This window comes from Marmota monax, unplaced genomic scaffold (genome assembly GCF_021218885.2).
Source record: "Marmota monax isolate L192 unplaced genomic scaffold, Marmota_monax_Labrador192_F-V1.1 WCK01_AAM20220418_F8-fsc00125, whole genome shotgun sequence".
NCBI classification, from domain to species: domain Eukaryota; kingdom Metazoa; phylum Chordata; class Mammalia; order Rodentia; family Sciuridae; genus Marmota; species Marmota monax.
Genome location: NW_026695235.1, coordinates 10,835,720 through 10,852,144, shown reverse-complemented (window position 1 = coordinate 10,852,144; position 16,425 = coordinate 10,835,720). Strand labels below are relative to the sequence as shown.

Here is a 16,425-nt window from a genome sequence, read left to right as displayed (position 1 = left end):
AGGGCCCACCAGAAACCCCTCCAGTGGGGACACCAGAGCAAGCACTGCATCTGCTGGTCAAGAGCCAGGCAGACCCGGCTGAGAACGTCCACTGCGGTGCCTGGAGCGGCTCCACCCTGCTGGGGACCCTAGGCAGGGACAGGAGAAGGCGGGAAACAGCGAGCACAAAGTGAGCGTGATGGACAGCCACAGCTGTGGGCTGCTTTCCAACCTCCTTTCCGTGGGCGGTACTCAGGTGGCATCTGCTGCCCACAGACTAGTGTAGCCGCACTCACTGTGCCTGGGCCTTTGTAAAAAAACGTGCTGAAGATGGGTGCGGTGGCCCATGTCTGTAATCCCAGAGGCTCAGGAGGCTGAGGCTGGAGGATCATAAGTTCAAAGCCAGCCTCAGCAACTTAGGGAGGCCCTAAGCAACTCAGCGGGCCCTGTCTCAAAATGAAAAATAAAAAGGGCTGGGGATGTGGCTCCGTGGTTAAGCACCCCTGGGTTCAACTCCCAGTACCAATAAAAAGAAAAAAAAAAGATCCAAAAAACAGAAACCAACGGCCCTGGGAGCCCAGAGTCCTGGCACGCGGTGAGGTCATGGATGTCCAGAGTACATCCAGGCTCTTGTGGAAACCCACTGCACAGGCACCACCTGCACGGCCCCCATACTGGGCTTGTGGGGGGACTAAGTGAGGACTTAGCAGGCGTGGGAAAAAACTGACTGGGTCCAACGGCCACGAGCAGTGGGGGGGTTGGGGGCCACGCCTGCCTTCCCACACCCCCTCCCCATTCCAGCTCGCCCTGCTAGGTCTGCAGAAACCGAGCCATGCACGGCGGGAGGTCGAGCCCAACCGTGAGAGGAGAGCTTCTGGGGTCAGGTTTGCCTGCAAGAGCCCTGTGCCTCCCCAGCTGGGTGGCCCTGGGCGGCCCTGCTCCACAGCTGGCTTCCTGCAGTCGCACATCTGTGACGGCTAGGGCCACATGCATGCTCAACAGGCACTCAACGATCGCAGGCAGGTGAGACGGAGGGGACCAGGTGAGCTGCAACTTGGGCCAAAGACACAGAGCGGCTGATGGCAGCCAACTCCTCAGCCCACGGGGAGGAGGACTTGTGGTTACCATGGAGACGATCACCCACAGCAGTGATCAATAATCTTAGCAACCTGACCGTGGATTTGCCGAATGTGGGCCATTAAGACTCATGGTGGTGGGGATTTGTTTTCCATCCAACTGTCCACACAGCCAGCCTGGGGCTGGACTCCACTAGAGAGAGGGTGTGACTGCAGGGGCCTGGAAGAGTGTCCACCCACGTGCAGCTGTGCTCCTAATGCAGAGGGGCGGGGGCGGGGGCCTGCAGCACTGGCAGGTGGGCAGCTCACCATCATGGCCTCCTGCACGGTGAGGTGTGGCAGCAGCATGTCATCCTGCATGATGTAACAGGACACCTTCCGGAAGCAGCGCAGGTCACGGGGCATGCCGTTGATGAGGACTGCCCCCTTCATGCCGGTCTCCCTGCAAAGCCAAGGAGAGGGGGCCTTCAGGCTGGAGAGGGGTGAACCAAGGGGGAGGGCCTCCCTCCCAGCCTCTTTCCAGCTGGACACAGAGGCATGGGGGGCAGAGAAGGCACCATGCTAACTGGGAGGGACAATACAGGGAGAAGGCGCCCTGGTGGGAAGAGCCACACGTGAGAGCTCCCTGGGACCCCGCTCTCTGGGACCCCGCATTGTGGCCAGCAGAAGCTGCTGGGTTTGTTTCCCCTGCTCCTGATGCAGAGGGGCGGGGGCTGGGACCCGCAGACTGAATGCAGCCACTAGATGGATGTACTCCTGGGCTTGCAGGGTTAGTGAGACTGGCTTCTGCCATCTGTGTGCAGCACAGGCCACAGCAGCTGCCCTCAGCTAGAGACTGCCGTCAGGGTGGGAAAGACACCCAAGGCGCCTTGGGCTCAGAGGTTCAGCCAGGGGGACGGTCCTTCTGCAGGGGGAGCATTCTCTGCCCACAGGTGAGCTTCCAGAACCTCCATGTGCTCATGTCAGGGGAGAGGGGCCTGGTCTGGGCAGCACCCCGTCGCTCATCACCAGCCTCCTCCTGAGCACGCAGCTGTGCAGCCCTGCCTCCCAGAGCCCCGAGAAGGGGACAGCACGGGGACTGGTGGCACCTCTGCAGTGGCCTGAGGGGGGCCTCCCTCCCTCCAGGCCTTCCCCGTAGCCCGGCCTGAAAGGACAGCCTCCTCGATGCCCAAACCCCCTCGGGTCTTCCAGGAGCTGTGGGGCATGACCAGACAGACAACAGCCAGCCTCGGGACACACTCCACTCTCCACGCCCCTCTCAAGACTCGTGTGGAGGGTTTGGTTCCCAATTTCAGATGTGATTGTAACAGGCAAGAGTTTGTCATAAGTTAGATTTTTTAAGAATCCTAGTTTCTAGTACGAAGGAGTGATTCAGAAGCTCTAAGGAGGAGGTGACATTTGCCATTTGTTTCAGTAAATGAAATAATTATTTCAGGAGTCCTCTGGTCCACGGGTCTGCCTAACCCGCAGGTAGTAATGAACTCTGGATATACCATGTTCACTCCTATACTAGACGTAGTGCTCATGACAGAGTTTAATTGATAAATTAATCAGGGAAAGAGATAAGCAATAGCTAATAAGAAAACAGAACAACTACAACAATATACTGCAGTAAAATTGCCAGCGTGGCCACTCTTGTACTTGGGGGCCATGGTCAAGTGAGATAAGGGTCACTTGACTGCAGCTAATCTGTTAACACAGAGTGACTAATGTGTACTAATGTATACACTGGACCAAGGGATGAGTTTCATCCTGGGTGGGACAAAGTGGGATGGCAGAGACTTCATCAGAAGGGTGTACAATGAAGTTTTTACGAATCGTTTCTTTCCGAAATTTTCCACTTAACATTTTTGGATCCTGGTTGTGTGTAAGGGAAGCTGCAGAATTCAACACCCTGGGAGGAGGATTCCCACTGCTACTACGCGCTGCAGTTACAAACGGAACCTGCAAGAACCAGGACCGGCTCAACAGAGCATTTTAACACTGTAAAGAAAGGTTCGGTTTCCTAGTCATTCACCAATGAATGACATGGGACACAGCACCAGGGACTCTGATCACCAAAGTTGCAAACAACCAACAGAATCACAGCCCAGCCCAACAGGGCCCCGTTCTCTGAAAACACCTGTCTTCCCCCCAGCGTGCACCCCTGTGTGCTCTCTCGTCTTCCTGCTTCCCCCTCCCCAACCTTAGCCTTCTACTTCTTCCTGTCCCAGAAGGGCTGGCCAAGGGGGGCTCCCTGAAGAGCCACCTCATTCACCTGCCCAGCCTCCTGGTCCTCCACTCACCTGCGGCCGTCTGCAGCCCTCGGGGGCCACTGTCTCCCTGCACCGTCCCCTCACAGATCCTGAAGCTCCCCAGGGCATGTGTGACCAGAGCATCGAGGAGCCACCTCTGGACAACGGGACACCCCAGTGATGGGATGCGGAGCAACAAGTACTGGGGACCTGGCTCAGCTGGTGGGGCTCGCTTACCTGTATCCAGCCAGAATGTTCATGAGCGTGGATTTCCCAGCCCCAGAGGGCCCCATGATGGCCACCAACTCTCCACTGTTGAACTTCCCAGAGATGCCTTTCAGAAGGGTCTTGTATCCTGCAAAAAGCAGACTGTGTTCCCTTCTGTCACAGGGCGCCTGGCACGGTGCTCACTGGAGCAGCTAGCCTGACGGCTGAGGCTGGAGGTGAGTTTCTCACACAGGTGTGAAACGCTGTGCCCTGGGCTGCAAAACAGACCTCAGCCATCTCGAGGCCTGGCCTGCCTTCCTGACTGCGATCCACAGGTTATAATCGTGGTAACAGCCACCAGCACCGCAGAATGCTTCAGGGTTTACAGAGCACTTCCCCCTCCCTCATCCAGCCGCTGAGGTCCACCACGCCCCCTCAGAGCCAGGAGTCCCAGGCCCCCCAGCGCGGCACCAAGCCCACTCGCTCCTGCCCCACAGAGGTCCCACATGCCGGTGTTCATTAAACAATCCACTCAGCATTTCATTTACAAACCATTCATATTTTATAAAAGTATGAATTATTTAGATACAACTTACTTATAAATAGTTGCTTTATAATCAATCAATACATTATTAATCCCTGAATTAATAATTAAAAGAGCATCCCATTGTGCAACCACTCCCAGTGCTTTGGCATCTCTGCCAAATCTCCCACCCAGGAGCTTCCTAAGGGATAAACCTACGTGTCCCAAGAAAAGCCACACAAGCTATTCCTCAGGGAGGTGCTGAATGTGCTTCGGAGGGTCAAACAGAGCTGGGATTCACGGGTAGACGCCCCACCAGGACACAGTCTCACTGCAGCACTGGATGGGATGCACCTTGCAGGGCCAGGGCTCCTGGCCACGAGTTTCCAGCTCCCACAGGCACCGTGAAGGGGCTCGTGAGGCGGACGGGCTGGGGACTTGCTGTCCATCAGCAGACTCCCGATGCACTGCCAGAGCCCCACCAGCGTTGCTCCCTGCTGCCCTCCTGCCTTGCACAGCTGGACACTAACCATTCCAGCTGTCGCCAGGTGCCACCTTAATTTGGACAGGGAGTCCCTGAGGCCTTGTTTAGTGAGGCACAGAGAAGCGGAAGTGAGAGTCGGTTGTGGCACTGCCACTCTGGCTCATTAAGGAGAGGAGGGCAGCCATGGCCCCAGGAGACCAGGGAGCCTCCCAGCAGGAAGGGCCCAGGGGCAAAGGGAGGGGCAGAGGGGAACTGGAGCTGCACAGGGACCACCCTCTACGAGGACAGGCCAGCTACACCAGCACTTGGGAGTGAGGGGGATGAATGGGGGGCAGCTCAGCTGCCCCTGCCCTCAGTGGAGGGCCACAGAGGCACTGGTGATGGCAGAGACCCTCCCTGCACAAGGCCATGTCGGCAGACGGAGCGCTGAGAGAGTTGTGCTCCCAGGGGACCCGCGTGACATCATCAAGGGAGCACTAAATACCACGCAATGCCATCTCCTGCCTCTCAGTCTGGGGTTGAGGTTACTCCCGGGCAAACCTTTCTGAGGCTCTCTCCTCTTGAAGCTGGGCAGTCCCCAGCTGGGCCCTGCAGGCCAGCAGCAGCCTGAGCATGGAGAAGGTCACTGAGACAACTTCCGCTACTCGGAGCCTCCAGCATGTAGCAGGGTCACTGAGAAGACCTCCAGCCACACAGAGCCCAAGGGCAATCTGCACGTGGCCATGCACCCATGTGGGCAGCCTTGTGCCTCAGGCCTGTCCCCCAGCCAGCAGGCAGGGTCCATCTGTCCACTTGGGCACAGCCTCAGGGCCCTCTGCTTTAGCAGTGCCCAGGGCTGGCCTTCAGCCTGGGCTCCATGCTGGGGCACCAGATGACATTACTGGTTGGAGGAAGCTCTCACAGGCTGTGATGTCCACAGCCAGAGCCCAGGGGCAGGATGGGGCAGGGAGATGGGGAGCATCCAGCCTGATCACGGGAAAGGCAGCCAGGGGCACAGACAGGGGCCTCGCCATTGAGAGCCACCCAACTGGAGTTCCAGGCCTGAACGCAGTGAACCGAGGACCTCGACACAATCTGCTGGCAGCTCTCCCTCGGGGCGGGGGGGGGGGGTTGTGGTTCCAGGGTAAAGGGCTGCCGGTCACTGCGGGGCACAGGTGCTCTCTATGGAACTGCATGGGGTCCAACCTGGGAGAGGAGCCCCTGGGGCCTGCAGGCATCTGAAGGTAGAACTCCGCTCTTTCTCTCTATCCTCTCCTCTCCCTTTTCTTTCTCTTTCCCTCCCTCCCTTTGTTCCTCTCTCTCCATTTCTTCTTTCTCTCCCTCCCTCCCTCTCTCTCGTCCTCTTCCCAATCTCTTCTCTCTTCCTCTGTTCTCTGAGAAGCATCTTTGGGGACACACACATTGCTAAGCCGTGGCAGCGGGCTGCACATGTGCCCCATGCTGTAACACTGGGCACTGAGACAGGGTTTCCTTAGTTGCGCCTTGGGTATGAGCTACGTTTATGTCATCAGCAATCGGGAGAGCTGTCCAGACCCGGGTCTCAATGACCCTGAGAAACAGAAGAGCACGATGCGGAAGGTGGAGGGGGCTGCTTCTCCTAGAGCCTGGCCGGCCTCAGGGAGGCCCGGTCGGAGCCCAGGCACCTGACCACGGCTCCAACACACTGGATCTGCCTCCCAGCTCTGTCACTGTCCCTCGGGTGCTGAGAATGCCAGACCCGTGTGGATGTGACCAGACTGATTCTTCATCACAGGTCCTGAGCTGGAGTCCTGCCTGGCACATATGGCTGTTAAATAGGTGTCTGTGGAGCTCCCAAGCAGAAGGTGGGCCCTTGGCACAGTGAGCCCAGAGTGACAGCCACCGATGGAAGCCTCGCCCCTTTCCTCCTAGCCAGACAGTCCCTTCAGGAGGTGAGGCAGCAAGACAGGCCTGGGGCTCTGCAGGTCCAGCTGCCTGCCCAGGACAGTCATGAAGGAGGGGCCTCCTAGAAGCCCTGCAGCCTGTGCTCCAGGGTGGAGCAGATGCCCGGAGCCTCAGGCAGAGCCCAGGGTTGTGGGTTTCCATGCAGAGGAAGGCACTTATTTTCCCCCAAAGAGAACTGTTTCCTCCCTTGGAAATGGAGCCCACACTCCTTGGCCCACACAACAAACAAACAAGGATCACAGAGCGCTTCCTTTTCAGATGGACAACTGCCCCCTGCCCCACCCCCAGCCTTGAGCCTCAGCAACAGGATGAGTTGGTTCCAGGCCGGGGGGATTTCAGGAAGCCTGGGGAAGCGGAAGGCACCCCTGCTTCCATTTCCTACGGACAAAGGAAACCTGTCGACACCTACAAAGATTCGGGGCACACAGCCTTATAACTCAGGGTGGGGTCCCCCTTTTTGTAGAAATGTGGCCTGCAAGGTGTTACTGAGCTCCCTCACTCAGGGCTGGGTGGTAGCAGCTCATCATTCTGTTTATGCCTCACAGAAAGCAGAGAACTATGCTGTCCATATACTGCAAACAAGATTCAAGGGCTCAGAGAGGGTTAATGAATGTCCTGGGCCACACGGCAGGTCAGCAGAGCAGCCAAGATTCCAGCCACTTCAGCCAACCCCTGGGGGTCTTCACATCAGGGCCATGAGGGCTTTGGCCAGCCTCTGCAGGGCAGTTTTGGTCCCAGCAGCCACCTCCCCGCTCCTGGGAGCAGGCTTGTTTCCACTGGGTAACCACGCAGGACTGTGCGCCTAGCCTGCCCTTGCCACATGATTAACAGAGGACAGGAAGAAGTGCCTTTCTGCAGAAGGAAGAACCACTGGGTGTGGGCAGGGCGCTTGCAGAGCTGAGGAGGGCACATTGTGAAATTCAGAGGCCAGAACCCCCAGGGCCCAGGGCTCTCTGCTTGCACCAGGGACCTCATGCTCCGACCTTTCTCCATCCACAACACCCTTGGGTAAAACCAGAACTCCTGCCAGGTGTGGTGGGCTCATGTCCGACCTTTCTCCATCCACAACACCCTTGGGTAAAACCAGAACTCCTGCCAGGTGTGGTGGGCTCATGTCCGACCTTTCTCCATCCACAACACCCTTGGGTAAAACCAGAACTCCTGCCAGGTGTGGTGGGCTCATGTCTGACCTTTCTCCATCCACAACACCCTTGGGTAAAACCAGAACTCCTGCCAGGGTGTGGGTGGGTCTCGCACCCCTTGGGGGACTGGGCCCTGTTGATGTGAAGGGCCAACGCTTGCAGGAGCAACTCATGATAAAACTGATCCTGGGCCACAGGCCACCGGCAACAAGGACAGCTCACCGGCAGCCTGGGTGGAAAACTGGGGCGCTGTCGAGCCCCCTGGGAGCCATTAGGCCCCGATCCTGACTACCTGCAGAAATAATAAGCAAGTGACTCCCCCACTTAGGTTGACTCTAACAAGCTGCAGCCGGGGACAGCTGCGGTTTCTAGAGCACCCCGGGTGATCAGCTTGGACTCTGTTTCCCAGTCACCAACAGAAGTGGCGTCTCCCGTGCCTGGGGCTAGGTGAAGTGGGTGCCCTCAGAGAAGCAGGCCATTGTTCTGTGATTGTGCAAACGTCAAATGCCACACTGACCTCTCCAGGAATTAAGTGTGCCATAAACAAACCAGATAAACAACGGACAGTCACCCCTGTTCAGAGCTCTGCCGGCCCAGGGGCTTCACCAACACGTCTCCACATGCACCGGCAGCCAGCAGAGGTGGCCAGGACACGTGGCCGGGACAGGTGGAATTCCCCCTCCAGCCTCATGGCAAGGGGTACATCCCTGCACAAATAAGGCACCCTGCACATGCAGAGAAGCTCAGGCTTTTGGTAGAGGGAGAGGGAGGGGGAGGGGGAGGGAGAGGAGGAGGGGGAGAGGGAGAGGGAGAGGGAGAGAGAAAGAGCGAGTGTGTGTGCGTGAAAAGAGCGAGAGCACTGCAGAGCTGCCCTCGTGGTCTAATGCACCTGCCGCCCCGGGCACCCGGTGGCCAGTGCATCTGAGGTGGACTCTTAAGTCCTGGCCTGTCGTTTCTCAACGGGGGACATTCTCTCCCATGGGTGATGATCAGGCAGCCTGCCCTGGCCCTGCTCCCATCACTCCACATCCCTGAAGCCATTTCCAACTTCAAAATCAAACCCCGCCAGCCCACCTCAGCACACAGGAGTATCTGGAATCCCCTCACAGACGTCCTCCTGACGGGGAACACACGGCCGCTGGGACCCCACCACGCACCCCAGGTGGGTGGTCAAGATTCAGAGGGGAAGAGAGCGGCCGCCCCTGAGCGGGTGAGGGCTGACCCTCCAGCGCTCTGTGTGTTGCTGGTCTGCTTTTTCCTTCCTGCTCCTTGGCTCCTTGCAGAAGCCGGGGCTGGGCTGTGTGCTTCCCCATGTCACCCAGCACCACAGGCTGGAGAGCAGAGAGGCCGGAGGAGGGGTTGTAGGTTCAGAGTGTCCGGGCCACCCGGCTCCTTGGCTGCCTAAGGACAGTGCCACACAGAGACCTGCTCTGCTCCTGCAAAAGCACAGTTCAGATGCTCTGGTGAGCTCTGGAACCCTTTAGAGCCATGACCACAACCAGCAGGGGGCCTCAAATATACCCGCTCCTCCTCCTCAGGGCCCCCACCCCTCCCCAGAGCCACTCCAGCTAGGATTCACCAGGCATGAGTCAGATATGGCTGGAATTTCTTTGGAAGCTGAGGGTAATTCCAGGTTTCCTATGCAGACCTCCCAAGGGTCCCGACGGACGGCTAGGGATGAGTAATCCCGTGCGTATATCCGACGCTTGTACAAACTGTGATTTTTTTTGAGGCTAGGCCCAGCTTCACCACCACACAGAGCATGGACCAAATTTCCCCAACTGGAAGCAGGTCTTCGTTTCACACAGACGTTTTTCAGTTATAAAGAGGTGATAAACACAGATCACTATTTTTAAATGAATGTGCGTCTGTAACTTTTTTAAAATGGCAAATCTTGCACTGCATGTTCACAGAATTCTGGAACCAGGCATTTCCCAGCTCTGCCAGGCAGGGCCTACCACACCCCACCACACACCAAGGACCCTGGCTGAGGCACAAGGAACTGTTTTCTACTGACACTTCATTTCTTTGCAGCGAGGTAGAAATCATAGCCAGAGAGTCCCATGCTCCAGATGAAAATCAAGGCTGACGTTATGTGATGTGGGAATCACAGCCATCAGGGACTGCTGGTCTGGTTAGCACCAAGATACTTCCAGCCACTTCCAAGGTTTTCATGCTGGCAGCGGCCAGTCAGTTGCACCCTGAGAAAAAGAGGGCAGGTGGGGCTGGGGAGAGGCCATCTGCACTGTGCAGGGGCTGTTGGTGGCTCAGGAGAGGGTTATCACCACCATGTGCACTGTCTCCCGTGCACGCCAGTGGTGCCCCTTTAGAGTCACAGTGAAGAGCCCAGGTTGGCCCGCAGGCATGTGCTTCGTCCGTCTTGGTAACCTTTTCCTCACTTGCTTTGAGGGACCTGGTCTGAACTTGGGGCTGGTGCTTGGCCGTCACCATGGAGGGGGTCTCTGGATTGCATTTCAGTGGCCAGTCTAATCAGGTCCTGTGTGGGCGACATTCCTCGGCCTCTAATTAAACATGTCTTGACCTCTGCAATCCTCCCGCTGAGGGAGGCAGTGAGCACAACAGGGATGTGGCCAGGCCTGACCCTCCCTGCGCTGTCTTTTCCCAGGGTGGCTCTGGGCCTGTCACAGCAGCCTTGGCAGCAAGCTCCAGGAGAGGGTGCAGGGCACCCAGCACACCGGTCCCACCCGGCATCAGCTGCAGGCACAGGTCTACTGATGCTGTGTTTGTGGTCACCGGTCCCGTGTCTCTTTAGTAAGAGTCAGTTGGCAAGGAGGAGGCCTCAGACAAGAGGCGGAGTAAGAAACCCCCAAGACCACCTGGAGTCTCCCTGGAATTGGGAAACGGCTCAGCCATGGCCTGGGCCCAGCTGATTCTGTGGCCCCCAAAGTCTCCAGTGTCCTGTCTCTGAAGTTCTGCCTCTAATTAGCTGTGTGACCTTGAGCACTTTGGTTTTCAGAACTGTTTCCTCATCTGCTAATGAGTGTGGAGCCCGCACTAACCTGAGGCATCTGTCAAACAGGCCTGAAGGGCTTCACGGAGCCTGGCCACACGGGTGCTCAGTAAGTGGTGGTAGCACGGCAGCTACCAAGCGTGACACCAGAGGCACACTGGAAAATGCAAATGACAGATAATGACGGCAAAAGGTCCCTCCTTATCCAGGGGGCAACAGCTGATGGGCATGCCCCCAGGAACAGAGGATCCGGCTGTGCCCTTCAGATGGCGTTGCTTCCCCACGAAGCCATTCCTGGGACATATGCCTTCCCAGGTGCTGCTCTGCCCACAGGGCTGTCGATCTCTGGGGAGAATCCTGACCCCACGCCCAGAGCTGACCTGCACCTGCTGTATCCAAGAGAACCAATCTCTCTGCGGGCCAGTGTCCTTCAGGAACGCCGACTGTGAGGCTTCCCAGCTCAAGGCCACCTGAACTGGCACTCCCTGGCCAGTGTGCTCACCACTGCCCTGACGCTGATGTGAGACCTGGGTCCCGCTCAGCACGGGAACTGCAGCACAGCTGGAAGCCATCTGCACCTGTCTGCCGGGCTGCGTGGCTCCCATCACTGTCACATTTTCATCCTTCCAAAATCAGAACTGGTCTTCTTCCAGGCTTCTGAACCTGGCTACAACAACTGAGAAAAGATCCTTCCGATTGTCCAAATATACCAACGGCACCGATACGGTTGCCAAATGATCTCCCATACCATAGGCACCTTACTCTGAGACTCTCCCGGCAGTGCCGGGCTCCCCACCCGAGGCAGGATGGGATGCCCGTGTCGGCAGAGTGAGCGAGCTGCAGCTCCCTCCCCTCCTTGGGGACAGCGCAGACTGTGGTTCTCCAGACCTTTTTCCTCCCTCCCCAAAGGGACCTCAGGGCCCACAGGTCAAAGTCCACTTTCCTGAACACCCAGTGGCATTTCCTTCTTACCACCCCAGCTTCTCCCCAGGGCCCTGGAGCTTTGCCTCATTTTGTCTCATTATGGGGCCGAGCTCCACCCGATGATCAAAACACGCCTTGTTCTGCACTCTCCGAGTCCACAGGGGCTTTGGAGCTGACGACAACAGCAGAAACAAGGCTTGGGACATTGGGTTTAATGACATCAAAATGGACCTAGGGTACCAGAAAGGCTTCTCGGTCAGAGGGAGCAAGAACTGAATGAAGACACTGGCACTTGTGACCAAATGTGCAAATGACACATGGCCCATCTCCCACCCTCAGCGAGTCTTGGGGCGGGAGGTCCACTGTGACACAGGAGAAGGGCTGACTTGGTGTATCAGCCTGACAGTCCACTGGGTGCAGCTGCTGCCCGCTCGGGAGGCCGCTGGATGACAGCGCAGCAGGCTGCTCTGCGCCTCGGGCACCACTTCAGTGCACTAGGGTGACCAGCTGGCCACGGCTCCGGGCTGCTTCTTCATCTTCCTCCTTAGAGCCTGATGGGATTCAGCCTCCTGGCTCTGTGGTCTCCCCATGATCAGCATCCCCTGCACCCCACTCGTCTGTCCATCCTTCCATCTGTCCATCTCCTGTCCTCTCCCTGCCCCTGTTCCTCCCCCTCCTTGGCTTCTGGTCTCCTCGGTTCACTTCTGAGCAGAAGCCTCTTCCCTCTTCCCGCCTGCCTGGATCCAGGTATTTTGAATGGTGCTGGGCACAGACCGGCATCCAGACACAGGCAGGGAATGGCCGCATCCGTGAGCACCTGGGAATGGCGACCAGTCCCGTAGGTCCCCATGCCCTGGGTCGTGTGGCCTCCTCACCTCTGTTCCTGACGGCAGCAGCTGGCCTGTCCACTTCACACCCCTCACTGCCCTGCTGACCAGGGGCACAGTGATGTCACCAGTGAGAAACTTTCCTCTGTGCCCCCAGGAACCAGGAAGTCCATGTGCTACTCCAGCTTCTAAGCTCCTGTGTCCCCGTGAGGAGTCCTCACCTGGGGCTTGTGGGCATCTTGACATCCGCGCCTTCCACAGTGGCCTGGGCCTCTGGTTGTTCTCCTTCCCACCCTTTGGCCCAGTGCTCGGCAGCCCCTGGAGTCTCCTGGATTCAGGCAGGCCGTGGACCTGCTGGGGAACTGACTTAGTCTCACCAGACACTACAAGGCTGGTGTCTGGACTCTAGATGCTTCTCCTGCTGCACCTCTGGTTATCTCCATCTCCCTGGGCTGACGTGGTCCAGGTCTGCTGGCACTTGGACAGCATGCTGGGACTTGAGGTGCTCTGCTGAATGTCTTTCCGTGGCCCCTCCCCAGTGGTTCCTGGACTTTACTCACCCCAGCCCCACTTGGCTTGGATGAGACTGGGGAGAAGAGCTTCCCTCTGAGGCCTCCTTAAACCTGTCACCAAAGCAGGGTTAAAACTCAAGTGGCAAACCTTAAAACCCAGAAGGGCCCATGAGGAGGAGGTGGGTGCCAGGAAAGTGGGGAGGGTGACCCCAGCCTGCAGCTGCCAGGCCAGGAGGGTGTCCTGGTCCTTCCAAGCACCCGGTCTATGAACAGGGGTTTGCCCTGGGACACATTACCAAGCTGAAGGACATAGACCCACGCTCTGGGAGAACAATGTAGCACACCACCAGCCAGAAGCCACAGACCCCTATGGAGGGCCACAGGTGAGATGCTCTGCAGGCCACAGGAGTGCAGCTGAGCTGCCACCTGCCCGGCTGGGGACACACAAAACACCCAGCAGATGGCCAAGCTGGGGCTGCTCTGCACGCAGGTTCCAGTCCCACATGGTTGCTTCTCCCAGTCTATCCACATGCAGATTGAGAGGGACCCAATGCTAGTTAAAGAGAGACACGCTCTAAGCTGGACAATGAGGGTATTTCCAGTCCCAAATCCAAACTCTGGAAGAGAAAGCAAAGCAAGCAGAAATCTAGCACATGCGGCCGCAGGCACAGCGGCTCCTCTGAGCTCTGGAGGCAGGACGTGGCTGAGGACAGCGGGCTCTAGCCCCCCCCATCATTATTTACGTTGATGTGATTCTCCAAACAGAAGGTGGCAGCCGGCAGCTGCCCTGGCCCAGGCACTCCCAGAGCTGGAGGTGCCCTGAGAAGCCCTCGCTCCCACGTGGCACCTCTGAGAAGCATTCTGGGGACGGGACCACTCAATTTCCACTCTCAGTGCCAGGGAGGGTACTTCCCAGGGGAGGGTGTCCTGCCATCCCCCTTTGTGGCCTCCCTTCTTGCTCTGGATCAGGTGGGCATGCCATGACACTGCATCCCAGAGGTGGATACAGCGACCACCCCACGCTGAAGCACCATGCAGGAGACCTGCTCACCCCAAGAGGAGGCCTGGCCTGGCCGCCTGGCACCCCCAGGCTGCAAGGTGGATTCGGAGCCTCTCCTGGCTCTCTGCCTGGGGCTCCACTGACTGCCTCCTGGACCGACTCTGCAAGCCACAGCCCGGGTCTGGAGGCCTTCCTTCCCCAGCCGGCCCTCCCAGACCTCTCTCACCACTGGCCTCAATGTTCCCTGCCTCTCCCATCTGGTCAGGGTGCCCCCAACACGCCTTGGCCAGGGCAGCTCACCCCATCCTGCCTGTTCTTAGAGCGGCTGTGTGGCCCCAGGAAATTAATGAACTTGACCGGCCATGGTTCAAATCCTGTATCTAGTCCTCACACATCATGGGGCTGGGGTCCTCCATGTGCCTGAGCTGGTCCCTCCTCTGTAAAATGGTAGGCCAGGAAGACAGTGGAGAAGGATCCCAGAGCACCTTGCACCTGGCTGGGCCAACATGCGCACAGCTCCTGCCCTGTCCCCACACACTGTGGCCGTGCCTCCCTCCTCCCAGCTGCCGGGCTGCGGACGCCTCCTTGTACAGTTTGCCCAACACCCTGTTACCACTCGCAGTCAGAAGAGTGGGCCCTGGAGGCAATGAATCCCACTTCCCTCCTGGCGGGTGACAGAGTCCCTGTGCCCCAGAAAAGAGTAACAACAGGGCAGCAGGGAGAGTCTCCCATACACTGCAGGTGTGGCCCTGGCCTATCCCTAAGCCAGCCTTGGAGCAAGCAGGGAGAAGCACAGTGGCCTGTCACCTTCAGGTCAGTGGGGATGACTGAGACAGTCCTGATGACGGCACCGCGTGAGTGAGCTGGCACAGCAATGGTCCCTCCCACGCCCGCTAACCGTGTGTGTGTGAGGATCAGCAGTGGCCACAGGGCAAGCCAGGACTGGCCTGTGGAGGAGGTGGACATTCCTGGGAGGCCCCGTGCACTGTCAGGGGTCTGGGCGGTAGTGTGCTCCCGGGTGCAGAAGCAGCACTGAGCACTGGCCCCCTGGCAGCCTGGGCCTCCTCTGTGGGCACCGCAGGAGGACAGATCACGGATGCAGGCAGGGCACACAGGCCTGAGCCTGCTTTGACCCAGTTATGAGGCCTCCAAATGTGACAGGGGGCCAAGGTCCCTGAGGTCCCCGCTTTGCCCCAGCCCAGGCTCCTGTCTGCCACGGAACATAGTGTCTGGAGGAGGCACCTGGCTCAGGAGCCCACAAGGAGCCAGCTGATAGGGCAGTGCTCCTGCTCTTCAGTCCTGTCTCCTGTGGCCCTTGGTGGCCCAGATCCTGTGCCCAGGTGTTCCACAGCACACGTGTCACCTCATACACACACATACACGCGTCCTGTCCTCCCTCACCAAGGGCTCTCTGTCCAGTCTCCTGCTTCTTCCTCCCAGGTCCACCTCTTATTTTGCTTCACGGTCACAAAGGGAGATGGTGACAGGAGGGATGGTGAACGGCAGCCATGTTCCATGGCCTGTGATGTGTCCCCACCACTCCACAGCCCACGCACATCCCTCAGTTAACCCTCCTCACGTGACTCATTCTCCCCACAAGCCACAGGACACACTTTAAAACGCCCACTTCACAGACAGGAGGCTGGGAACCCTGAAGGCTCCCTAGGGCCCTGCAAGCGGGTGGGGACCAGGACTGAGCCAGCTGTCCCACGTTCTCTACAGCAGGTCGTGAGAAGGGAGGGAGCCTGTGCCGCCACCTGGCCTGGAGACACAGCCTCAGCCCCTCTGCAGCCGGGCACCCTGGGGCCTTGGGCACTCCCGGCCTCCCCACGTGCCACTGCCATCCAGAACCCTTCTACTCTCCTGCTTTTCTCCCTTCTGAACCGCGTTCCCTTAAAGAAGGCATGTGTGATGCTGGGGACAGACCCCAGGGCCTGGCACATGGGAGGCAAGCGCTCTGCCTGGCCCCACCCCACCCTCGGCCTAAGGGGACTGGTGGATTTGGCGAACTCTGGGACCTGAGGCCCCGTGGACCCCACAGTGCACCGTGGGCCCCAGGATTTGCTGGTTTCCACCCAACAGGACTTCCCCGCAAGACCCGTTCTCGTTGACACTGTGACTGTGCTTGAATTCTTCTCATGGTCCCAGATCAGTCGGGTGGCCTGACCAGGGCTCCTCGTTCACTCTCCATGGACAGCATTTGGGTTCCCTCAGGTCTGCTGTGGGAACCTGGCGCTCAGTGGGGAGGCAGTGCTGGCTCAGCCGCATATGCCTTCACCTTGGCTTAGTGGAGCCACAGGTGTCTGAGGTGACCCAGGCCTCGGGGCAGCAGGGCAGCACCCGGCTCCACACCCCCACACTGCGCCAGCTGCCTCTCTTTCCAAATGTCCCTCCCCCATGCCGATCCCTTCTTTTCTTGCATTGATTTCCTCGGCTACCACAACAAAATGCCATACAACTTGTTGATTCAAACAATATAAATGTACCCTCCAACAGGCCTGAGCATCAGAAGCCCTAAACCGAGGTGTCAGGGCTGCAGGTGCTCCGGGCCCCTCAGCCCTGAAAGGCTGCAGGTGCTCCGGGACTTGTGGCTGACCCTCCAGGCTCTGCCTCCATTTTCTTG

The 16,425-nt window shown here is 58.3% G+C and overlaps 1 protein-coding gene across 1 annotated transcript in view; it reads right to left on the bottom strand.

Moving 5' to 3' along the window:
- The window catches only part of Abcg1 (ATP binding cassette subfamily G member 1), a 60,131-nt gene that overhangs the window by 19,938 nt on the left and 23,768 nt on the right, over nt 1-16,425 (bottom strand). Inside the window, exons 3-4 of the mRNA XM_046438932.2 lie at nt 3,527-3,644; nt 1,365-1,497 (exon numbers count right to left, since the gene is read on the bottom strand). Of these exons, the coding sequence (XP_046294888.1) occupies nt 1,365-1,497; nt 3,527-3,644 (251 nt within the window). The remainder of the gene's footprint in view (nt 1-1,364; nt 1,498-3,526; nt 3,645-16,425) is intronic.